This window comes from Papio anubis, chromosome 18, assembly GCF_008728515.1.
Source record: "Papio anubis isolate 15944 chromosome 18, Panubis1.0, whole genome shotgun sequence".
In the NCBI taxonomy this organism is placed as follows: domain Eukaryota; kingdom Metazoa; phylum Chordata; class Mammalia; order Primates; family Cercopithecidae; genus Papio; species Papio anubis.
This window is the reverse complement of record NC_044993.1, coordinates 50409830-50435791: the sequence shown is the minus strand read 5'-3', so window position 1 is coordinate 50435791 and position 25962 is coordinate 50409830. Positions and strand designations below refer to the sequence as shown.

Below are 25962 nucleotides of genomic sequence, written 5' to 3'. Positions count from 1 at the left end.
GTAATGGGTACGTGCGTTTCTCCAGATTTTTTGCAGATGTTGACCAAGACCTGCTTATCTGTTTTGTCCCTAATCAGTTTACCTGATGTGAAAGTCTTTGGTCATCAGAGCTGTCAACCCTTCTCTTACTAAAGTGAGAAATCAGTGACCTCAACAGAGTGTAGGTATTTGTTTGCCTCTGCATTCTCTTCTCAAGATATAATCACTAACATTATGAAGTGTTTTTACATACGTGACCTCATGAATTAACTCGAGAACTCTGTAAGGGTGTTTTACACAGATGAAGGAAATGGGACTGCAAGATTGTCTTCCAGGATCCTGCAGCCAGAGGCTCTGGGGCAGGGATCAAGCATTGGAATCTGCCCATTAAACTCCACATTTCTTCCTCTTTCCCCTGCACACAGCCTCTGGTTTTTCAGGAGGGTGACCTTCCCTTTTCTGTAGGTCTGTTGTGTCTTTGTTTTTCTGTCATTGTTGTTTTTGAGACAGAGTCTTACTCTCTCACCCAGGCTGGAATGCCATGGTGTGATTTGGCTCACAGCAACCTCCTCCACCTCCCGGGTTGAAGCGATTCTCCTGTCTTAGCCTCCCTAGTAGTTGGGATTACAGGCATTCACCACCACGCATGGCTAATTTTGGTATTTTTAGTAAAGCTAGGATTTCACTGTGTTGGCCAGGCTGGTCTCAAACTCCTGGCCTCAAGTGATCCACCTACCTTAGCCTCCCAAAGTGCTGAGATTACAGGTATGAGCCACTATGCCAGGCTGACCTGTTGTGTTTTTGTAGTGAGTTGTCCCATGGTGTAGTGTGAGGAACCAGAGCACAGTACAGTGTGAGAGAATGTGCTATGTCATTGTTAACAGAGGCCGCTGGAGAGATCCTGCCATTGGACCTGAGACCCCTTTGATTTGCTTCGCAGTTTGTTTTTTTTTTCTCCTGTCTTGTAGATGGATTAATAATTAATAAATCTGAGCCTCTTATTTCTGAGCAAAGTACCCTGAGACTTATGTACCCCTCCTAAGAAAAAGGCAGTCAGTCAGTAATGAGGAAGGAAGACTGTATAGTGTCTGAAAGTTCTTTGTGGAAATGTTTTGATTGGTAATTATATTGGGCTGAAGGCCTTTTTTTTGGTCTGAAGTTTCTTTTAAAATATAAATATATATATGTGTATATATATATTACATTTGTTTGCTTTTTTAGAGCGGGTGTTACAAACTGTAGCCCAGGGCCAAATCTGGCCCACAGCCTGTTTTTGTAAATAAAGTTTTATTGGAAGACAGCCACTCCCATTTGTTTGCATATTGTGCTTCAGCAGCCATATGACAATTATAACAGCAGAGTTGAGTAGTTACAACACAGACCATCTGGCCTGCAAAGGCTAAAATATTTACTTTCTGGCTCTTTACAGAAGCAGTTTGCCAATCTCTGTTTTAGAGGTATGTGCATGTCTCTAAAAGCGTAGCAAAAACATTGTCTGTGGGTCTTAGTGTCTTATGCTGCACCTTCTAGCCGGAATGGTTCCTAGGTTGCACCAGCAGAAGTTTAGCTGTGAGTCATGGGTGTGAGCTTGTTCCATAAAATCTCAGGAGCCCAAGACTGTACAGTTAAAGACTCCCATCTGCTGGCAGTGAGCAGGAACAGGACAAAGAACAGTTAGTCTTGTCACAAAAAAAAGGAATAAAGGGGCCAGGTGCAGTTGGTCACGCCTGTAATCCCAGTACTTTGAGATGCCGAGGTGGGTGAATTGCTTGAGCTCAGGCGTTTGAGACCAGCCTGGGCATCATGGCAAAACCCAATCTCTACAAAAAATAAAAAAAATTAGCCGGGCATGGTGGTGCACACCTGTGGTCCCAGCTACTTGGGAGGCGGAGGTGGGAGGATTACCTGAGTCCCAGAGGTTGAGACTGCAGTGAGCCGAGATTGTGCCACTGAACTCCAACCTGGGCATCCAAGCGAGACCCTGTCTCAAAAAAAAAAAAAAAAAAAAAAAGGAATAATGGGTGAGTGAAACGCTTGAAAGGGTCTCTATTTCTTGGTGTCTCCGGAATTCTGTTTCCATAGAACCAAAGGATTCGTACAACCTACTTCTCTCCATCTCCCTGTGGAGGGAAGCAGGGTCAATTTTGGCAGTCTGTGAGGTGGTCAGCCATGTTGAGTCCTCTTTGGGTGCCCCACTCCTCCTGCCCTGTGGCAGCTGTTCCCAGTCTCGGTGTCTTCCATTCCAGTCAGTTTCATTCCGGCTATTTGGGGTGAAATGTCAAAAGGGCCATCAAGAATCACAGAATAAGAAGTTGAAGCATCACTTGTCACACACAGTCATTTTGCCCCCTTCTCAAGAAACAGGATCTCTCTCTCTTTTTTTTTTTTTATTATACTTTAAGTTCTGGGGTACATGTGCAGAACATGCACGTTTGTTACATAGGTACGCACATGCCATGGTGGTTTGCTGTACCCGTCAACCCGTCAGAGTCTCACTCTGTTTCCCAGGCTGGAGTGCAGTGGTGTGATCTCCGCTCACTGCAACCTCTGCCTCCAAGGTTCAAGCGATTCTCCTGCCTCAGCCTCCTGAATAACTGGGATTACAGATGCGCACCACCGTGCCTGGCTATTTTGTAGAGATGGGATTTTACCATGTTGGCCAGGCTGCTCTTGAACTCCTGGCCTCAAGTGATCCACCAGCCTCAGCCTCCTGAAGTGCTGGGATTACAGATGTGAGTCACCACACTGGCAGGATGTCTTTTTTAAGAGGTCCGGGTGTGCCTTTTGTAAGCTGTCTCTGCTCTGACCTCTTATTCAGAAGTTTTACAAGGTTCGGGAGTGCTAATGCGTGGGAAAGCTCTTTAAAAAGGAAGAAGTCCTGTAAGAGCTGCGGGGCAGTATGCTATCTTTCATTCATACACATTTTTTTTTTTTTTTAGCACCAAGAAAATGTTGTTCTCGTTGTCTTCTGGAATTTTAGGTGATCCTTAACTTCCCATATGCTGTGAGCAAAAGTTCTTAAAAGGTGTTGTAGAAATTGAAATTCCTAGGGAAAGTTATTTCCATTTCCCCTCTACTCATATCCCTCAAGTAGCTTTTTTTTTTTTTTTTTTGGAGACAGAGTTTTGCTCTTGTTGTCCAGGCTGGAGTGTAATGGTGTGATCTCGGCTCGCTGCAACCTCTGCCTCCCGGGTTCAAGCGATTCTCCTGCCTCAGCCTCCCGAGTAGCTAGGATTACAGGCACCCACCACCACGCCCAGCTAATATTTTGTATTTTTAGTAGAGATGGGGTTTCACTCTGTTGGCCAGGCTGGTTTGAACTCCTGACCTCAGGTGATCCACCTGTCTCGGCCTCTCAAAGTGCTGGGATTACGGGTGTGAGCCACCGCACGTGGCCCCCCTCAAGTATCTTGAAATAGCTTCTGCATAACCCTACTCAGCAGGCATGGACTGTACCTGTAAGTGTGATCAGCTCAGATTCAGGAGCCCAGGTCTCCTGGGATGGCTTTTGTGACAGGCTCTGGCTCTGTATCCCAGGCTGGAGTGCAGTGGTGCAATCTCAGCTCACTGCAGCCACCTCCTCCCAGGCTCAGGCGAGCTTCCTAACTCAGCATTCCGAGTAGCTGGGGACTACAGGTGCAAGCCACCATGCCTGGCTAATTCGTATTTTTGGTAGAGATAGGGTCTTGCTATGTTGCCCAGGCTGGTCTTGAACTCCTGGACTCAAGCAGTCCTCCTGCCTCGGCCTCCCAAAGTGCTGGGATTACAGTTGTGAGCCACTGTACTTGGCCCGCCTTTTTTGTTTTAAAAAGATGAAGCTGGCTGGGTGCGGTGGCTCACGCCTGTAATCCCAGCACTTTGGGAGGCTGAGGCGGGTGGATGACGAGGTCAGGAGATTGAGACCATCCTGGCTAACATGGTGAAACCCCGTCTCTACTAAAAATACAAAAAAATTAGCCGGGCGTGGTGATGGGCGCCTGTAGTCCCAGCTACTCGGGAGGCTGAGGCAGGAGAATGGTGTGAACCTGGGTGGCGGAGCTTGCAGTGAGCCGAGATCACGCCACTGCACTCCAGCCTGGGCGACAGAGCAAGACCCCGTCTCAAAAAGAAAAAAAAAGATAAAGCCCAGGTTGGGTCCTCTGGGATTCCAGCAGAGGACTGGTGTGTATGTAGGAGGGTGCTGTATCTTTCAGCCCTGATGTTTGCTCTTAAGGGTTACTTATCTACTAGGATATGGTTGCAGGTGATTTCTGCCCCCATCATGCTGTCCACAGGAGGTCTGCTATCCCCCACTCATCCCCTGGGATTCATCTGTCCCTCCATACTTGTGCTCCATCTCCTGTTACTGTCTCCACGAATGGTTCTCTTACCTGCCCGGTTGCTCCAGTCAGAAACAAGGTGTCACCCTACCTTTCCTTTTCCTCCATCCCGTCCTCTACCAGCGAAGCCATCACTAGGTTCTGGATGTCAGCGGTCGTCTTTGTTTTAAAAAAGTAGTTCTGTATTTCTGGGATAAGTGGTGATGGGGAGAGGGGGAGAGGCTGGGCAGGTGGGCCAGGCTGTGGAGTGCCTTGTTTCTTGCTGAGTTTTAGCAGTGTGCAGAGCTGCTGAAGGCCACCGGCAGTGGCTAGTGCAGTGCACAGCAGCATGCAGCTTTGAGACACCAGAGGCGGCGCTGGGACAGTCTGGGTTGGAGGTGATAGAGCTCAGGAGGAGTGGAGGGATTCCAGAGGCATCAGCAGGGCTGAGGTACTGGGTGGCTGGATGGCGAGGAGGGCACAGAGAGAACACTAGGATGATAGGATGATGTGCGCGTGACTGGGTAGGGAGGGTATAGCTACCAAGCAAGCCAGGTGACCCAGGGCTGTGTGTGCACATGTGTGTGTGTGTCTGTGCTTGTGTGAGTATGTGTGTCTTTCATATTTATTTGACTGCAGGCCACAAGAAGAAATGTTACATCCCGAGCCAGGGCCCCCATCTCTGTACCTGTGTCTGCAGTAATAAAGGCACACACAGTGTTGATTTGAATGCTAGAGACCTCATTTTAGGGTGCTGCTTTCCTTTGATCCCCGCCCCACTTTCCTTCGATCCCCACCCCACTTTCCTTCTTGCCCTGGGACCTTCTTTCCAGCACGTTGTGCGGTATTGAAAACACAATATACCTTCCCTTATTGTTATAGCTCATAGGCTCTTTGGATCCCCGTGTGATAATTTTACTAAGGTCAGGCCCTTTCCTGGGAGCCCCACATGTATTGCTTCATTAATCCTTACAACCCCATGAAGCGTTAGCATTTTCTTCACTTTTCTTTTTTTTAATCTTTGAGATGGAGCCTTGCTCTGTCGCCCAGGCTGGAGTGCAGTAGTACCATCTCAGCTCACTGCAACCTCTGCCTCCTGGGTTCAAGCGATTCTCCTGCCTCAGCCTCCTGAGTAACTACTTTTTGTATTTTTAGTAGAGATGGGGTTTCACCCCCATCATGTTGGCCAGGATGGTCTCGATTTCTTGACGTTGTGATCCGCTTGGCTCAGTTTCCCAAAGTGCTGGGATTACAGGCGTGAGCCACGGTGCCCAGCTTCTTCACTTTTCAAGCAAGTAAATCCTGTACCAGTGAGTTTACTGACTTTCCCAAGAGCTTACAGCATATAAGTGGTGGAGCTGGTGTTTGAGCCCCTCCAGCTCCAAGAGTGCCTGTTCTTTAATCTACCATATTTCACTATCACAGAGAAAAATGTATCAGAGGCTGGGCACCTGTAATCCCAGTTACTCTGGAGGCTGAGGCAGGAGAATCACTTGATCCCGGGAGGTGGAGGTTGCAGTGAGCTGAGATTGTGTCATTGCACTCCAGCCTGGGTGACAGAGCGAGACTCTGTCTCAAAAAAAAAAAAAAAAAAGTATCAGAAAATAATACCCTTAATATATGTGATGCTTTTGATACTAGCTGTTTTAACCTATTTCATCCAAAAATTAATGCTCGTCAAAATCTACTACATTGATTTCCTGACCCTCCTAATAGAGCTCAAGCTGCCTTTTTTGTTGTTGTTACATCGTTTAAACTTTTTAATTTTTTTGTATGGACAGGGTCTCGCTGTGTTGCCCAGGCTGGCCTCAAAACTCCTGGCCTCAAACTCCTGGCCTCAAGCGATCCTCCTGCCTCAGCCTTCTGAAGTGTTGAGATTACAGTCGTGAGCCACTGCACCTGGCCTCAAGCTGCCTTTTGAAAATATGGAGTATATTCTACTTCCAAAGCGCCTCTGAACTCTCCCCACCATCCCAGCTGCCACCTCCTAGCTCAGGCTCCTTCCTGGACCTTACCTTCTTATCTGGCTAACTCCTCTGGCGTCCTGACTTTTACCTTCATCTGTGCTTGCTTCCCTCAAATCTATTCATGAGTAATTTGAAAAACATGTCTGCCCGTATCACTTCCCTGATTTAAAATCCTTAAACACTGTATTGCTCTTAGGTGCCTAGTGCTTGACATGTGGAAAATGATCAGCACGTGTAAGAGTAAAGAAATAAAAAGTATTGTGTGTTTTTCCCCAGGATGAAGATCTTCTCCCAAGTAAATATTTTGAGGTTGACTTTCCAATGATCGTCACAAGAAAGCTGCACAGTATCAAGTAAGTGTGGTGTGGCCAGAAGAACAAGAGCCAGCTGGAATTCAGATCTAACTCTCAAGAGATGGCAGATCTGAATGCCAGAGACTTCACTTTAGGGTGTTGCCTTCCGTTCACTGCCCCCCACCAACTTTCTTTTGCCCTGGCACTCATTCCAGCATGTTGTACAGTCTGCAAAATGCAATATACATTTCCTTATTACAGATCACAGGCTCTGTGGCTCCCCATGTAATTAAAATTAACACGAGGCCAACCAGATTTCCCAGACAAGGATTTTGTTTTTGGGGCTTGTACTCAAGCACTAGGGAGACAGCAGAGGCTCAAGGACTGTGTTGTTGGCTCCCTGAAGAGGCTTGCAGGGATGTTTTTATTAGCGAAGTGTGGGAATTGACATCACGAGTAAGGTATGCAGGCTGGGCCGGGCAAAGCACGTGAGGGGTAGGGGATGCGGGTCAGCGTATCTGGTTGCGTTGGTTATCTTGATTAATGGGCCACTTGGTGGTCTGGCTGGCGGGAAGAAGACTGTCAATCAATTGTTCAGTGTTCCTTCCTGAGATGGGACACTCCATAACCTTGGTTTCATATTTAGATTTCCTAAGGCCAGTTCCTGGAACTTTAAGTAGAAGGCATGGTTAAATATTATGAAGAAGCAACCCCATTCCATTTCTGTTCTATCTTTAGTTCCCTTGAGAGATTTCACCCTCTATTCTTAAGGAGAAAGGGCTGAAGGTCTCATCTTCTGAAGCTACTTCCTGCTGAACAGGGATGTCGTCCTTGCCTCACTTCGAGGGGTGGGGAAATCTCTCACTGACTGTCCTAAAGACCTGTAGGGACTGGGGTGCTCCTGGGATGGTATGGGTTGGAATCCTTGGGCCACCATTAGCTTGACTTGGAGCGATTGAAACCTGAAAGACACAAACTTTACCAAAAGGTTAAAAACACGATACCCCAAAAGTTGTAGCAATTAAATGACCACTTAGGGTCCGAAGAAAGGTAAAAACCATGTCATACTTTGTAGGTATGCACTGATGGAGTCCCAGATGATTTGAGCAGTAGAGTTATTGAGATTATGTAGCCAGGTAGCCTCTTGGTAAATCTTTACTTTTATTTTCTTTTGGAGACAGGGTCTTACTCTGTCATCCAGATAGGAGTGCAGTGATGCCATCATGGCTCACTGCAGCCTCAACCTTATGGGCTCAGGTGATCCTCCCACCTCAGCCTCCGGAGTAGCTGGGAATAAAGGCACATGCCACCAAGACTACCTAATTTTTCTTTCTTTTTTTGTAAGTTTGTAGAGATGGGGTTTTGCCATGTTGCCCAGGCTGGTCTCAAACTCCTAGGCTCAAACGATCCACCCACCTTGGCCTCCCAAAGTGCTGGGATTACAGGCATGAGCCATTGTGCCTGGCCTTGGTAAATCTTTTGAACTTGCAGTTTAACCAATTCTGAACTGTTAATGTAAGAACAACAGATGTGGTTTATTACTGCGCATACCCGCTCTTGTTCAGCAAGAAGATAATCCAGGGCAAATCTGTTGTCTAAGGCAGCATTGGCTAGGGAGTGCAGGGAGGCTTGACGTCCTTTTATGGCTCTGCCTCTACTAGTTGCCAGTGTTTCAAGGGTTTGAAAGTTTCTCAAAGCCGCCTCACAGTGTGCAAAGCCATCCCAAGGTGCTGCTAAGGGGCAGAGCCACCCCAAGGGGCTATTCCAACTCCCGCCAAAATTAGCCCTATTGCCCTTTTAGGTTTCACATGTGTGATATTGTGAACTGTTACTCCACTGGGACTTAAAGTACCTAACGTGCATTCCTCATTGTGTTGTACATTATGCACACAAGGGCACGCTAGTGCAAGTAACGGAGAGGTGAAATTGGCTGAGGGGTAGCTGTTGGTCAGATGGCAGTCTGGGTGTCCACAAAGGAACAGAATACCCCATGGGTGCACAAACTTACACAAGGCGAGAGGAGTTCAGGTGAGCAGCTAAGCTTTGGAGAGAGGTATGACTGTTTTGGCGTGGGAGAAAAGATAGCCTTCCTGAACCCAAGTTTGATTAGGGTTTTTCTTTACTGCTAAGAGAAAATCCGGTGGGATTCCAAAGTAGGCGGTCCAGCTTCTCTTTTTTCCACCCTTTTTGGTGACCAAAGCATTTAGCAGCCCAATGAGGTTTATACATTCAAAGGAAAGGGAGATACTTAGGTCCACAATAAGAGGTACAGAGGTTATTTTAGGTTTCCATACCTCCTTTGTGAAGTTGGTAGTTGAGCTTTTAGGGAATGGAAGAGGCAGCCCCTCTGAGCCTGGGGATGATGGTAGCACACCCAGCAGTTGGACAAATTATGACCTGAAGCTATAATGCTGGAAAGGTTGTCAAGAGAGATCATTTCCCATTTTAATGGATCCAGCCTACCCTGTGCCCCGATGGGGAGGAGTAGGAACAAAGTAAGGAGTAGCATCTTTATACCCAGCAGGGACAAACGAAGTCTTTACCTGAGGGAGGAGGCTGAGCAAAGCAACAGAATAATAGTGAAACAATTAGTAATATGAGGAAAAGTATTGGACTCAAGATCTCTAACCACATTACTTCTCCGATGATGAATTGGTTCTTCTGAATTTGAGGTCTTCCACAGGTTTTCAGGAGGAAGATGGGCCTTCTGGGCGAGTCTGGAAACATTTAGGAGAAAGCATTTCTGATTGGGAGAGGTGTACCCAGCTAGTGATTCCTTGTGACTTGGCTGCGGTTGGAGTGGTCAGGGTCACCCAGTAAGGGCCCTGCCATTTAGGCAAGGGGTGGTTCTCCGGGGAGCCTGCCCTTCCAGTCTTTAGAAGGACTTGGTTCCCTGGATTAGCTTGTAAAGGGGTTTTCCCATCCTTAGTGGGGACTGGTAGGATTTTGTTTCTGTACTCTGAAATCGCTTTTTGAATCTGTCCTAAATTGATACTGTAATTTTTTATGTAATTCTTCACGTAACAGGAGGCCAGTGGTGGGGAAAAGCCTCTGGTAGATCATCTCAGAAGAACTAAGTCTTAGTCTGCACACAGGGGCCCTGCGGACCCTAAGAAGACTGGGAGCATCTTAACCCAGGACTCGCGTGGCTCCTAACAGAGTTTGGCTAGAGTCGTCTCAAGTGTATGGTTCATCTTAACTTTCCCTGATGGTTGGGGTGCCAGTTCATTATCCTATCAAAGACTGAATGCTATCATTCAGTCTTTGCATTCTCAAGAGGCTTATCTCACAAGCCAGGCCTGCTGGAGTGTGTTCTTTGGGCCCTGTGCATTGATGCTGTGAGTCCTTATCATCTGTGGTTGGGAGTGAGGTTGCCATGTTCAAAGTCTGACATACCCTCAAAGTAATATCCCGGGTGTCTAATAAGAGAGCTTGGTGTCCCTTGACTTCTAACCCAGTCTGAACCTGGTGGGGAGTCATAGCTTCTGTATATTGTCCCCGTGTCAGCTTAGATGCTTCACTAAACAGCAGGGCAGTGGCTGCCACTGCCCTTCAGCAGCCAGGCCAGTTCTCTGCAACTGGATTTATCTGTTTTGAAAAATGAGCCACTGACTTCTGAACAGGTCCTAACCTTTGAGTTAAGACTCCCAAAGCTGTTCCTAGTGTCTCACAAACATATAAGGTAAGTGGTTTTTCTCAGTTGGGGTGTCCAAGGGCGAGGGCTTGACCCAGCTCAGTTTTTAGGGGTTCAAAAGATTGTTGACATTTCTTCTCCCAGTCCAAGGGCTCTCTTTCTTCCCCTTTAGAGTCTCACATGGGGCTTTAGCTGTCAGGCCATAATTTAGAATCCAAATACAATAGAAGCCCACGATTCTCAAGAAACCCTGGGGCTGCCTTTTTGTTTGTGGGACCAGCAATGAAGTGATTGCTTTTTCCAGTCCACAACTAGTGTTTGGGCTCCTAGAGTCAGAATGAACCCCAGATATTAGAACTTCTGTAAATAAATCTGGGCCTTGGATGGGGCTGACCTTGTATCACCGCTCAGCCAGGAAATTCAAGGTTTTAATGATATTAAAATCTGAATCCTGCCATGTCTGTCTGACAATGAACAAGTCATCCACATATTATAATAAAGTCCCATTCTGTAGGCTTAGCACCCTGCATTCCCAGAAAGGTGAGGGCCTTCCCGGAAGCCCTGGGGAAGCACAGTCCATGTGTACTATGTGGCTTTCTGGGTATCAGGGATTTCTCCATTCAATGCAAAAAGATACAGGGATTCTGGGTGGAGAGGGCTACACAAAAGAAAGCATCCTGGCCGGGCGCGGTGGCTCAAGCCTGTAATCCCAGCACTTTGGGAGGCCGAGGCGGGTGGATCACGAGGTCAGGAGGTCGAGACTACCCTGGCTAACATGGTGAAACCCCGTCTCTACTAAAAATACAAAAAACTAGCCGGCGTGGTGGCGGGCGCCTGTAGTCTCAGCTACTTGGGAGGCTGAGGCGGGAGAATGGCGTGAACCCGGGAGGCGGCGCTCGCGGGCCGCCGAGATCACGCCACCCCCCCACCCGGGGAGAACAGCGAGACACCGCCTCAAAAAAAAAAAAAAAAAAAGAAAGCATCCTTGAAGTGTAGTAGAGTGAAAAACTGAGCATCTCCAGGTATCTGAGCACAGACAAGCTTGGGACCAATGTTGGGTGGATGGGAATGACTGCCTCATTACCCCGCTTCAAGTCCTACACAAACTGATACTCTCCATTAGGCTTTTTAACAGGGAGGACTGAGGTGTTGCCTGGGGACTGGCACGGTTTAGCCCTTGCTGTAGGAATTTGTGGAGTAATGGCTGAACCCCGTTCAGTGCCACAGGTTTTAGGAGGTACGATTTCTTCCATGGGTAGCCCATCCCAGGCTTCAGATCTGTCTTTGCTGGGGAAGCTTTATTAGCCTGTCCCAGGACTGAAGTGTCCCATAGGGAAGGGGTGACGGGATCCTTGCTTTCTTTGGGTATGTTTTGGGTCTCAAGTTCCTTTCCATTTAAGAGTGCTAGCAGGTAGATTCCCTGTCCTGGCTCTGCCTCTACCTGCAGTCTGTCCTCTTCCAGGGAAGTGGTGGCTCCCATTTTGCTTAATAAGTCTCTACCCAGCAATGGAGTAGGACATTCTGGGGAGCATACAGAAATGAGGAGAAATAAGCCTAGACATGGCCTCACAAGCAAGAGGGAAAGTAAATTTTCTTACCTTAGGACACCTGTCTATTCCCATTACCCTGCAATTGCAATTGGAGAGGGGGCAAATAGGCTGGGTCAGGACAGAGCAGGCGACTCTGCTGTCCACAAGGAACTCAGTTTTCCTACCTGCCACATCAAAGGTGACCTGAGGCTCCGTGGTGTGATGATGATGGAGTGTGCTGCAGTCGGAGCCAGGGTGCTGTCAGGCGGTGTCTATCAATCTCATCTGAAAGCTTGGTGAGGAGTGGGGACTGGCCAGGGTTGCCTGCCAGCTGTCCTGTTTTATGGAGGTCAAGGCAGCCTCTCTCCCAGTGACCCTCTGTCCTGCAGTATGTACATTGGCTCCATCCAGGGTTGGCTGTCTTCGATTGGTTGGTCTCCTGGGCCTCCTAGGGTCACCCTCAGGTGGTGGATGAATTAGGGCAGCCAGAGCTCTGCTGTTTTGGTCAGTCTCCTCATCTGCCATCTCTGTCCTGCCTATTATTGAAGACCTTAAAAGCCTCCTCTGCCAAGGTCAACAGCACAGTCTGGGGTCTGGCCTCCAAATTTTCTGTAATTTCCTTCTAATGTCCGGAGCTGGCTGAAGGATAAAATGCACGGCACGTGATCCCTCCGCTCTGCTGCCCCCAGGTCTGCATGGGTGCATTTCTCAAGCGCTTCAGGGATTCTATTGAGGAAGACTACTGGGATCGCCTCCTTTCTCTGGGTACTTTTCTTGACCCTGTCATAGTGTACAGGTTTGACTATACATTTCCTTCTTCCTTCAGTCAGGCAGGGGACAGAGTGGCTTATTCTAGCTTTATCTAGGTTTTCTCCATAGTCTCACTCGCATGGAGACTGTGCCTGGGACCGCATCTCGCCCTACACGGATGACTGCATATTGGTGTTTAGTGACTACCTAGATATTGGCATATTCCTTAGCCTTTTCAAATATGTGTTGCTTTTCATCAATACTGCAAAGTGACCATAACATCCCGCCACATCAATGAAAAGGTGAAATTTAGTCTAACAAATTCATCTCTAAACTTACCAGGATCCTCTGAAGATCTACCAAAGTGTTCTTTACATAATCCTAGATCCACCACCAAAAAAGGAACGTGCACCCTTGTCCCTCCCCTGTTTCCATCCGTTTCTCTGAAGGGAAAACAGCCCTGGGCCAGTGGGGAAGCAAAAGCGGGTGCCTGTTTGGAGTCCGATTAGAGCACTATTGCGGACAGCACAGGGTTCCCCTCCCCAGGAGGCCTGCTTAGGGTAGGGAGGGAATTCCGGGAGCCTGAGGCTGTGGAGGTCCACTTCCTCAAGTTCCTTCAGGAGGAACCTGGAAATAGGAGCCACACACACCTGACAAGAATCCAGTAGCTTTGGGTCCTAGCATAACTTCATAAAAGCTTATATCTAGGTATCTCTCCCCATTTCTCTGTCCATTCATAGAATAGATCCGGCTGTAAGATAGTGTTAAAACTAGGAGATCCACTTCCACCTATGGCCATTTTTCTTGATCTAATGTGTACTAGGGCAGGTTGTATTACAGAGGAAAATCAGTTTCTTTTCTTTTTTTTTTTTTTTAAATTAAATTTATTTTTTTGAGACAGAGTCTCACTCCATTGCCCAGGCTGGAATGCTATGGTGCGACCACAACTCACCGCAGCCTCAACCTCCTGGGCTTAAGCGATCCTTGCCTTAGCCTTCCGAGTAGCTGGGACCACAGGCAGGCACCCCCACACCTGGCTCCTTTTTCCTGTTTTTTGTGGAGGTGGAGTTTTCCTGTGTTTCCCAGGCTGGAGTTTCTTTTTCTTTAAGCCATCGGATTTGGATTCCTTCCATTTAGAAATGATACATCCCAGACGTGAGTCTTGGAAGATGCCTGGGGCATTGCCCATGACTGTAGCCCCTGTGTCTGCTTGTCTTAGTAAAGGGCCAGGGGCAGGGTGCAAGCACAGGTGTCAGGCGACAAGAGAGTTGGCTCCCAGCCCCGCACAGCACAACAATACAGGTCACACGAGAGGGCAGGTGTGGCCAGTGAAGAGAACTTCTCCCCAAAACGGAGTGCTAGCTTGGATGGTTTCTTTTTATTCTTCAGCCTTACACGAGGTCCGGGTTCTGCTGACCAGTGTCCTGCGTTTGGTAGTAAACGAATGACAGTAAGATGTTGAATGAAACACACAAAAAGAAAAACAGATCAGGGCATGAACTAGGCAAACTCCAGCCCCATGTGCCGTCAATTCTCCCCACACAAAGGCAGCACCCAGAGTCCTTAGGCTCGAACACTGAACAGACAGAGAAGAGCTCACAGGCTTCCGTTCCCACCAGGTGTGGCAGAGGGAGGGAAAGCACTGAAAGACTTGAAGATGACAGAGGCCGAAGCCAGGGTGCCTGATAGTTCCTGCCAGCCGCGTCAGTCCATCCTGCACGGGTGTCTATTCAGGTTGAGCCAATGAAGTTAAAAGTGAAGGAAGGAAAGCAGAAAGGAAGAAGGACAAAGACAACAAATAGGGGACGCGAGGGAAGGGAAAGCGTTGTCTGGGGCGGGGGTGGCGAGGAGTCTCTCGGAGACTGGAGGAAAACTCACCAGTCGCGGTGGCAGTGCTGAATCAATGGGGCCTCCCTCCGGCCCACTGGCTCATAAGCCTCCGCTGCGGGGCGGGTAGTTGCTCCTTGTGCTCCTGCCTGGCTCACCGGATAATCTGTTATGGCACCAAGCAGATTTCCCAGACAAGGCTTTTAGCTGGGGGCTTGTGCTTGAGCGCACAGGGGGACAGCAGAGGCTCGAGGGCTCAGCGACTGGCTCCCTGAAAGAGCCGGGAGAGACATTTTATTAGCGAAGCCTGGTAACTGACATCAGGAGAGGGCATGTAGGCTGGGCTGGGCGAAGCATGTGAGGGGTAGGGGATGCGGGTCAGTGTATCTAGTGGCTGATGGTTATCTTAGTTAATGGACCACCTGGTAGGCTGGACAGAGGCAACAAGGTTGTAATCAAGCTTGTTCAACCCCAGGCCTGCCGGTGGGTGACATACAGGCATGTGACATGCGGCCCAGGACTGCTTTGAATGCAGCCCAACACAATTACGTAACATTTCTTAAAACATTATGAGATTCTTTTGTGACTTATTTTTTTTAAAGCTCGTCAGCTATTGTTAGTGTTCGTGTATTTGTGGCCCAAGACAGTTCTTCCAGTGTGGCCCAGGGAAGTCAAAAGATTGGACACCCCTGCTGTAAATCAGTTGTTCAGTGTTCCTTCCTGGAATGAGACACTCTGCCGCCTTGGTTTGACATTTAGATTTCCTAAGGCTAGTTCCTGGGATTCTTTAAATAGATCTGGTTAAACATGAAGAAGGAGCTGTATCCCATTCCTGTTCTTTTTCATTATGACTCTCCATCCATTAATGTAGTTTCCCGGATCATTTAAAAAGTGACCCCATATTTTCATAATCTGAATTTGTGTGTCTTTTGTTTACTACTTTATTCCAAGGGCATGTAGAAAGTTACCTGGCCTTGGCTGGGCACAGTGGCTCACACCTGTAATCCCAGCACTTTGGAAGGCCAAGGCTGGTAGGTTGCTTGAGCCCGGGAGTTCGAGACCAGCCCGGGCAACATGGCGAAACCTCGTCTCTACTAAATATACAAAAATTGGCCAGGCATGGTAGGTGCATCTGTAGTCTCAGTTACTTGGGAGGCTGAAATAGAAGGATCACTTGAGCCCAGGAGGTCGAGGCTGCAGTGAGTCATGATCACACCACTGCAGTCTAGCCTGGGTGACAGAGCAAGACTCTGTCTCAAAAAAAAAAGTAAGTTACCTGTCCCAGAATAGATGTACAGTAAGTGGTTTTTTTGTATATGTGACTGAATTAATGGAAGACTGAAGTTAGTTATTACATATGAGATGTTATGGGCGCCATTCCGAGGCCAGTATCAGGGAGTTTACGGAGTTGCAGATGACAGGCTTACTAATGTGTGCTGAGAGCTTTCACAGCCTAGTACCATGTTAAGTGCTTCACTTGGATTGTTTCATTCAGTCCTCACAAGACACTCATGAATTAAGTGCTGCTGTTATCCCCTTTTTGCAGATAAGGAAACTGAGGCTTAAAGAAGTTAATTTGTCCAAAGTCTTCTATCTAGGAAAGGGTGGAGCTGAGATTCAAACTGTGACTTCAAGCTCAAGATCAAGGAATCTTAATTGTTGGTTTTTTTTTTTTTTTTTTCCGAGGCAGAGTTTTGCTCTTGTTGCCCAGGCTGGAGTGCAATCTCGGCTCACTGCAACCTCCGCCTCCTGGGTTCATGCGATTCTCCTGCCTCAGCCTCCCTAGTAGCTGGGATTACAGACATGTGCCACCACGCCTGGTTAATTTTGTATTTTTAGTAGAGATGGGATTTCTCCATTTTGGTTGGGCTGATCTCGAACTCCCGACCTCAGGTGATCTGCCCGCCTCGGCCTCCCAAAGTGCTGGGATTACAGGTGTGAGCCACTGTGCCCGGCCCGCATCTTAATAGTTTTAACTACAGTCCCTCCCCATCCCCCCTTTTAACTTAGTCATTTAAATAAAACCCTAATTCTTATATTGAAAAAAATGTGAGTAAATGTTAAAGTGTTTCAGCCATCCTTTAGAAAAGTCTGATCCTTACAAATTGGAAATAACTTTCAAGCTTTATTTTTTTCTGGATCCATGAAAATAATGGATCAGGCCTTATGTGCCTCCTGAGTTTACCTTTTCTTTTCTTTTATATTTAATATATTTAATTTTATATTAAGTATGCTTTTTAAGTGATACATGGCAATTCTGATGCTCTGGGAACTGGAAAGTACTGGCTGGTTAGAACTCAGTGGAATAAGAGTAACTGGCTCTTGGTTAAGTCCAGAGGTGGTTTCCTGGGATAGAAAGTGTGTTGGTGTTTGGTTATGGTTGTTGGGATATTGATGCATATCTCATTTCTGATTTTTTGCCTATTCTGGATTGGGGGAGTTACCACATAAATGTTACTGAACTTTAAGTTTGTGTAAGAGTCAATTCTTCTGGCTACCTGTGACAAATAACAGGTAACTTTTAAAATTTGATTGAGAATAGGCAGCAAACTAGAGATGGCCCAAAAAAACATTGGAACATTTGAAAAATTCTTGTTAGGCTATCTTTAGCTATTTCTAAGTCTAAATACTTCATGATCAGTTTGTGATTTGGACATCGGATGCCAAGTGTAATGCTTAGCCAATGTCACCTGAGACCTGTGTCCACTGAAGTTTTACTGTATGTGTGTAGGGTCAAAAGTGATTAAACTGAAGCCATTTTTAGAGGGGCCCCTGCTTTGAACAATAGCAAATATATATTTGCCATTTTGCTAGTGAGTGTCTGCATTTGTGCAGTAAATGAACTCATGAGTAAATTGAAGAGCAAATAGACTCATCTTTCTCCTCTTTCCCATCTTCCCATAGATGCAAGCCTCCCCTATCCAGCCCCATTCTAGAACTGCATTCAGAGGACACACTTCAGATGGGCAAGTATCAAGCTAATGCAAAATTGACTGTATCAGTATTTTTGCTTCCCACCCCTTCTGTGAAGATGGGGTTTGTGTTGGGTGTGTGTGTGTGTGTGTGTGTGTGTGTGTGTGTGTGTGTGTGGTGTTATACAATGTATTGTCAACTGAAGAATGATGAGGTTCATAAATTTGGAAAGGAGAGCTTGCTTTCTCAGAGAGGGTTGCAGCCTGCAGGGAGGCCATTCTAACAGGCTGGGAAGCACAGCTTCCTGCCAGAAGCCAGCATCAGATACTTTGAAGGAGGGGCAAAAGGAGGAGGAATTTATGCTCAGCCGGGTGGGTGAACATACATATTTAATGAGCTATAGGAGGAGTCATGAATATTTATGAAGGGACAACTGTGTGCATGTGTGGTTGAGCTTCACACCCCATCATAGGTCCCATGTACAAAAAAAAGGGCTGTGTTAGCATGATCCAAGGGTGGAGGTTTTGGCCCTCTGACATCAAAAGGTGAGGCAGAGGACACAAAAACCCGCATCTTTCGGAGACTGGCCAGAACCACTCCCTGTTCTGTGGTCTCTTATCAGGAAGGAAATGCTGGTTGACTGTTTTGAAGTGGCCAAAGAGAGGGGCAGCAGTCAGGCAGCTGGGTTGGATGATAGCAGCAGTAGAGTCTTCTGAAAGGGATGGTTGCTGTTTAGCCCTTAGGGAAGAACGCCTCCAGGCAGTTAGTAAGCAAGGGGTTTAAAGGAGGCATCTTACCTTCCATCCCCACATGGCCAAGAACTCAGTTTTCAAGGTCGCTCTGGGATCCTCTTGATTCAGGTGGCTGGGGGGCTTAGAATTTTATTTTTAGTCTACAGTAGACTTTTGCTGATACATTTACATTTGTGTTGGGGTTACCACGAAGGAATTTTCAACGACTTTCTGTATGACTCTTCTTAGATGTCCTTAGGTCTCTAATCTTCAGTCTTTCTGTAAAGACCTTGAGTTAGTTGCCAACATTTCAAAAATAAACTTCTCATGAAAAATCTCGATTTCTAACTTTCCTTGGAAAATCAGAAGACGCGGTAACATTAGGCCATGATTTCCACAAGGGAACAATTAAATAGTGTCTGCCTCAGTTAGAGGAGTTGCCGTCTTCCAGTTCTGTCCCCACCACTCTCTGGTATCTTACACTTGACCTGCTTCACTCAATTCTGTTACCTGCTTGGCCCTGGCAGTCAATTTTCCCCGTTTTTTCCCTCAACTTTTAATTATGATTGTGTCTTAACAATGGTTTTCCCATTTCTGAGCCTTTCAAATTATAGGTAAATCTCTACCACAATTTTCCGTTATTTTCACTTTTGTCTGAGAGAAGTTAAAGGGGTTTATTAGTAATTCAGATCAGAGAACGTGCAGAGAGGACAGCCTTCACCAATGGTCAGCACAGGTAATACTGTGGGCATCAGGTGACTAGATGAGCCACGTCCTTTTATTACAACAAGTAGGGACATGAGAGGAGGGAAAGTGTTCTCTGAGGCAGGGTTGGCAAGGAGTCTAGGCTTTTTCTAGCCCGCTCCTCCAGATTCTTCCAACCTCTACCCATTACCCAGTTCCAAATCTGCTTCCACGTTTTCAGGTACTTGCAGCCACAGCCCCTCTCCTCAGCTTCTCAGTACCAGTTTTCTGGTTTAGCTTATTTTGTGCTTCTATAACAGAATACCTGGGACTGGGTACTTTATAAAAAGAACAGAGACTTAGTACAGTTCTGGGAAGTTTGAGGTTGAGGGGCCCACATCTGGCCAGGACCTTCTTGCCGTGTCATCCCATGGAGGAAGGTAGAAAGGCAAGAGAGCATGACTGTGTGAGAGAGAGGTGAAGGAGTGCAAACTCTGAACCCACTCATAATCCCAAGATAGTGGTATTAATTCATTCTTTGGGACTGAATCACCTCTTAAAGGTCCTACCTTTCAACACTGTTGCATGAGGGATTAAGTTTCTAACACACGAATTTTGGAGGGACACATTCAAACCATAGCACCTGAACACTGGGTATTGTGATTTAAAATTTTTTCTACCAGTCTGGCTGGGCGTGGTGGCTCATGCCTGTAATCCCAACACATTGGGAGGCCGAGGCAGGTGGATCACTTGAGGTCAGGAGTTCGAGACCAACGTGGCCAACATGGTGAAACCCCGTCTCTACTAAAAATACAAAAATTAGCTGGGTGTGGTGGCGGGTGCCTGTAATCCCAGCTATTTGGTAAGCTGAGGCAGGAGAATTGCTTGAACTTGGGTAGCGGAGTTTGCAGTGAGCTGAGATCATGTTGCTGCACTCCAGACTGAGTGACAGAGTGAGATGAGAATCTATCCAAAAGAAAAAATTTCTACCAGTGTGGTAGGCCAAAATGATGCCCTATTATTTTATTTTATTTTATTTATTTTTATTTTCTTTTGTTGTATTTTATTTTATTTATTTATTTTATTGTTTATTTTATTTTATTATTTTATTTTATTTTATTTATTTTTTTGAGATGGAGTCTCCCTCTGTCACCCAGGCTGGAGTGCTGTGGCTTGATCTCGGCTCACTGCAACCTCTGCCTCCCAGGTTCAAGCAATTCTCCTGCCTCAGCCTCCTGAGCAGCTGGGATTACAGGCAAGCGCCACCACACCCGGCTAATTTTTTTTGTATTTTTAGCAGAGACGGGATTTCAGCATCTTGGTCAGGCTGGTCTCAAACTCCTAACCTTGTGATCCTCCTGCCTCGGCCTCCCAAAGTCCTGGGATTACAGGCATGAGCCACCATGCCCCACCGATGCCCTATTATTTTAAAAAATGTGTGTAACTTTGAATGCTAGTGAGATGGAGCATCTTTCCTTTGTTTTATTGGATGTTGGGACCTCTTGTAAAGTTTTTCATTTCCTTTTAACATTAGTTTGTAATTTCTTTCCTTTTCAGTTTATAGGAACCCTTCATAACACATAGATGTGTTCTTTGATAAAGGTCTGTTGTCAACTTTCTTTTATTGAACTTTTTTCTCGTTCTTTTACTTATCTTTTAACTTTGTGTCTCGTCGGTAAATTTTTTTTTTTTTTTTTTTTTTTTTTTGAGACGGAGTCTCGCTCTGTCGCCCAGGCTGGATTGCAGTGGCCCGATCTCGGCTCACTGCAAGCTCCGCCTCCCGGGTTCACGCCATTCTCCTGCCTCAGCCTCCGGAGTAGCTGGGACTACAGGCGCCCGCCACCACGCCCGGCTAGTTTTTTGTATCTTTTAGTAGAGACGGGGTTTCATCGTGTTAGCCAGGATGGTCTCGATCGCCTGACCTCGTGATCCGCCCGTCTCGGCCTCCCAAAGTGCTGGGATTACAGGCTTGAGCCACCGCGCCCGGCCAGTCGGTAAATTTTTTACTCTGATTCTTTATAGTTTTTTATTTTGCCATCATGCCGGGAAAGGAGAATTTGAATAAAAATGTGAATGAAAATTTGGGCAAACTGATAGGTGATCTTAAAACTGACAAAAATATTTGTTTAAAAATGGCCTTGTTTTATCAAACCTACAAGACTGTGACAGTAAGAATCACCATTATTTATTTATCAGTAAGAAAGGAAAAGTACTGACACTTAAGCTGACACATCACCAACTGTTAGATGCATCCTGATTTCAGGAATGTTAAAATGTGAAAGGATGCATCTTAGAATTGATGATGTATTTTTTTAAGCTAAAATCTGCTTAGGGTAAAAAATCAAAAGTGTACAAATGGACACACAATGAAAAGTCAGAAGGTGTTTTTTTAAAAAGGAAGGCCGAGTATGGTGTCTCACACCTGTAATCCCAGTGCTTCAGGAGGCTGAGGCAGGAGCATTGCTGAGGGCACCTAGTGAGACCCTGTCACAAAAACATTAAAAAAATTAGCTGGGCATGGTGGTGCACGCCTGTAGTCCTAGCTACTTGGGAGGCTGAGGTGGGAAGTTACCTTTAGCCCAGAAGTTGGAGGCTGCAGAGAGCTATGATCGCACCACAGCACTTCATCCTGGGTGAGAGTGAGACCCTTTCTCTCAAAAGAGTGAAAAAGGGAAATTGGGTTCTGTTACCCCCTTGCTTAAAACTCCCTACCGGGCAGGACCCATGTTGTTCATCAGGCCTCTATGTGCCTCCTGATTTCCCTCCCTCCCTCCCTCCCGCCCTTCCTTCCTTCCTCCCTTCCTCTCTCTCTTTCTTTCTCTCTGTCTCCTTCCTTCCTTCCTTCGTGCCTGCCTGCCTGCCTTCCTTACTGCCTTCCTTCCTGCCTTTCTTCCTTCCTTTTTGAGACAAGGTCTCACTCTGTTTTTGCTCAGGCTGGAGGACAGTGGTGCAATCGATCACAGCTTACTGCAGCCTTGAACTCCTGGGCTCAAGTGATCCTCCTGCCTCAGTCTCCCGAGTAGCTGGTGCTGCCACACCCAGCTGATTTTTATTTTTATTTTTTGGAGAAGGTCTTGCTGTGTTGCTCAGGTTGGTCTCGAACTCCTGGGGTCAAATGATCCTCCCACCTCGACTTCTCAATGTTGGGATTACAGGCGTGAGCCCCTGCACCTGCTCCTGATTTTCCCTTTGACCACAGTAACTATGATCTAGCCACACAGATACCTTGCTGTTCTGTGACTGTGCCAAGCATATTCTTTCCCTTAGTCCTTTTCATTTCCTCTCTCTTTGCTGGATGGGCTCCTTCTCATCAGCTCAGCTGCTACTTCCTCAGAGGGGCCCTCCCTGACTACTAGGTTAAAGACAGACCCTCTCCCTGCTGCCTAATTTCACACTCTTCTCTTTCAGTTTCCTTGTGGTACTAAGTGCTCCGTGATATCATCCTGATTACTCATTTATTTAATGATTCGCTTTCTCCCTCTTCTACCATGTAAGCTTCCTGAGAACAGGGACTGCTTCTGTCTTGTTTGCCACTGTAACCCCTGCACCAAGAGCAGTATCTAGCGCACAGACAGTGTTGAATGAATACTCACGTGACTGCTTGAATGGATACATGTTCGTGTTTTTGTAATCCACTTCAACTCTGGTGAAATTAGGTAGGCAGAAAGAGAAAAGAACAGCAAGTGGAAAGCATTTCAGAGTGCGAACAGGATTTCAGCTGCGCCCTGACAAGGCCCTAGGTAGAGAACAGATGATCTCAGCCAGGACTCACTGAAGGAAGAGCTGGAAAGGCCAGTGTGGCTGGGGCTCGCGTGGCAGGAGGTGCATGCTTCATGATTGAGAAAGATCGTAAAGCCGGCTGAGAATTTTGGACTCCATTCTAAAGGGAGTCGGAAGCCTGTTACGCATGTCCCACAATACCCTGAACTTCTCTGTAGCTGCTTGCCCTTGTTCTCTCTCTTTCCCACTGGATTATAAGCCCATGAGGGCAGGGACCATGTCTTCTTGTTCATCAATTATTCCCAGGACTTGGCCCAGTGCCCCGTAAGTATCAGATGGGTAGTCAGACAAACTAACCCTCTGTACAGTCTGGAAATCCGCCTCAGGCTGTCTCCATTTTACCTCTTCTTCTTTTTTTTTTGTTTTTTTTTCCAACTAAAGGCTCCTAGGAAAATCTGTGAACCTAAAAGATCACTTTGCAATGCTTAACAACAGTGATAGTCTGTCATAGAAGATACCATGAATGGGATTGATGGGATTCACTACAGATCCAACACATCTCTTTTGAAATGCACCTGGCGGTGGTGGAAGAGATTATTAGTCATATAATACACCAGCACTTGTGTGTGTATGTGTTTAACTACTGTGTTATGTTGTGTAAGTCTTCAGTTTTCTCATGCCTTTTCACCTCATGACCTAATCCCCTCTTAAAAGTGATTAAGACTGGCTTGGTGGCTCACACCTATAATCCCATCACTCTGGGAGGCAGCGGCAGGAGGATCCCTGGAGCCCAAGAGTTCAAGACCAGCCTGGGCAACATAGGAAGACCCCCCTTCTTCCCTTCCTCCCTCCCCCCACCCCCCCACATCTGTACAAATAAAAAAAATTGGCCAGGCATGGTGGTGCACGCCTGTGGTCCCAGCTACACAGGAAGCTGAGGCAGCCTGGTGGTGGGGTGTCGAGGCTGTAATGAGCCATGATCATGCCACCGCACTGCAACCTGGGTGACACAGTGCAGCCCTGTCTCAAAAAAAAAAAAAAAAAAAAAGCTGATTAGGACGATAAAGTATATGAGCTTAATGAGGCAGATAATTAAAGCCTGTATCTATTAGCTTCTGCACTGTAACAAACTGCTGCATAGCATGTGGCTTAAAATAACAGCCGTCTATTTAGCTTACCATTCTTTGGGTTGGGTTCATTCAGGTGGAACTTCTCAGCTGGGCCCATTCCAGCACCTGCCTGGATTTAATCACTTGTGGTTGTCTTCACAGAAGACCTCTGCTGTGTAGCAAGCATTGGGCTAGGCCAGGGGGTCCCCACCTTTCTTGCTTCCCAGTAATTTGTCTCAATAATGTTTTCATAGTACCCCTGAGCCAAAAAACACACTCAGCAATTCTTTTTAATTAGCTGGGTTTAAACAGCCGAAGTATTTATGTCCTAACAACTTATTTGAAAAAAAAGTACACATACAGTGAAAGAAAAATACCATTTTTACTTCATTCGTAAGCACCCAGAATTGCTTACTGGGATGCGTGCCCTGTAGGGTACTTTACAGCTTCACCTTGGAATCAGACACCACCCCTGTTCCACATTCACATTGGCACAATACTTACTTTTTTTTTTGAGAAGGAGTCTTTTTTTTTTTTTTTTTTTGAGATAGAGTCTCGCTCTGTCGCCCAGGCTGGAGTGCAGTGGCCGAATCTCAGCTCACTGCAAGCTCCGCCTCCCCAGTCCACGCCATTCTCCGGCCTCAGCCTCCGGAGTAGCTGGGACTACAGGCGCCCGCCACCATGCCCGGCTAGTTTTTTGTATTTTTTTTTAGTAGAGACAGGTTTTCACCGTGATAGCCAGGATGGTCTCGATCTCCTGACCTCGTGATCCGCCCGTCTCGGCCTCCCAAAGTGCTGGGATTACAGGCTTGAGCCACCGCGGAGTCTTGCTCTGACATGTCACCCAGGCTGGAGTGCAGTGGTACACACTCAGCTCACTGCAACCTCCGGCTCCTGGGTTCAGGCAATTCTCGTGCCTCAGCCTCTCAAGTAGCTGGGATTACAGGTGTGTGCCACCATGCCTGACTAGTTTTGTATTTTTAGTAGAGGTGGGGTTTTATCGTGTTGGCCAGGCTGGTCTCGAACTGGTCGTGAGCAGTTCACCTGTCTCGGCCTCCCAAAGTGCTGGGATTACAGGCAGGCATGAGCCACCGTGTGCCAGCCTGGTACTTGCTTTTTAACCCCAGCAACATCCGAACACTTAGCTTTGCAAGGATACAAAGCAATCTGATGTTGAAACTGTGATGGCCTTGAGCTAGTCGCTTACTTATGCCTGACGGATGTTGAGTAGTATCTCTGTGTTCCCCTGAAAAATTTAAAATATTCCTCTCTGCCCTGGTGAATTTCCCGTTCCACCCATGGTACCACAGTATCATCACTTTACCATTTCCTTGAATCCTAACCACAGTCTTCTAAGACTGGCATTGTTCACGTTTTATGATTAAAAGAAAGGTAGTCTCGAGTGATTATGTGACTTTCCCAGAGTCACATGAAATTTTTTTTAGAGACAGGGCCTCATTCTGTTGCCCAGGTTGAAGTACAGTGATGCAATCACAGCTCAGTGCAGCCTCGACCTCCCAGGCTCAATCAGTTCTCCCGCTTCAGCCTCCCAAGTAGCTGGGACTACAGGCGTGCGTCACCACACCCAGCTAATTTTTGTATTTTTTGTAGAGGTAGGGTATCGCCGTGTTGCCCAGGCTGGTCTTGAACTCCTGGACTCAAGCAATCTTCCCGCCTTAGCCTCCCAAAGTGCTGTGATTACAGGCGTGAGCCACAGTGCCCAGCTTATTACTCACATGAAATTTGACATTAGGGCTGTTTGAGACCAAAGCCCATATAACTGCAAATTCACTCCAAAGCGAGTTTTTATTTTGGATACTATGTTCTGGATAAAAGCCACAGCATGTTAAGTTTCCCTATCAGAGAATAATTGGGACTATTTAGGGATTTTTAACAATTGGATATCAACGAATGGCCTTTGGGTTTTTGTGTGTAACTTTAATGCGGGGTTTCACAACCTCGGCACTCTTGACACTTGGGTTGGATAATTCTGTAGTGTAGGACTGTTCTGTACATTGTAGGATGTTTACCAGCATCCCTGGCCTCTGCTCACTGGATGCCAATGGCACCCTCTGGTGGTGACAACCAAAAGGTGTCTCCAGACATTGCCAGATGTTCCCTAGTGGCAAAGTTGGCCTGTTGGAGAACCACTGCTTTAATTTAATAATGACCAAGCCTGAGTAGTTAGGATTTTCACAACCGTCTTTTCATTCTGGCTGTGTATAAATTGGTTCTTAAGTTTTTAAATCATATTATGATCTTATATTTTCAGGGCTTCTCTTCCCTCTTAACCCTCTTAGAAATCAATCCTCTAAAGTAGTATTGATCACAGAAAGAACTGCTAGTAGCAATATAGAGGTTTTAAATCAATGTTAATTGACTTTCTCAGAGTTGAGTAAGTATGGTCCGTCTTTTTTTTTTTTTTTTTTGAGACAGAGTCTTGCTCTTTCACCCAGGCTGCAGTGAAGTGGTGCGATCTAGGCTCATTGCAACCTCCACCTCCCCGGTTCAAGCGATTCTCCTGCCTC

The 25962-nt window shown here is 46.7% G+C and overlaps 1 protein-coding gene across 11 annotated transcripts in view; it reads left to right on the top strand.

Moving 5' to 3' along the window:
* The window catches only part of LCMT1 (leucine carboxyl methyltransferase 1), a 79855-nt gene that overhangs the window by 23215 nt on the left and 30678 nt on the right, over window positions 1-25962 (top strand). For all 11 annotated transcript variants that reach the window (XR_002519179.2, XR_002519177.2, XR_002519178.2 and 8 more), the window contains exons 4-5: window positions 6521-6597; window positions 17182-17243. Coding sequence is in view for 8 of the 11 variants with exons in the window: in XM_021931837.2 (XP_021787529.1) it covers window positions 6521-6597; window positions 17182-17243 (139 nt within the window). In the remaining 3 variants the exon portion in view is untranslated. The remainder of the gene's footprint in view (window positions 1-6520; window positions 6598-17181; window positions 17244-25962) is intronic.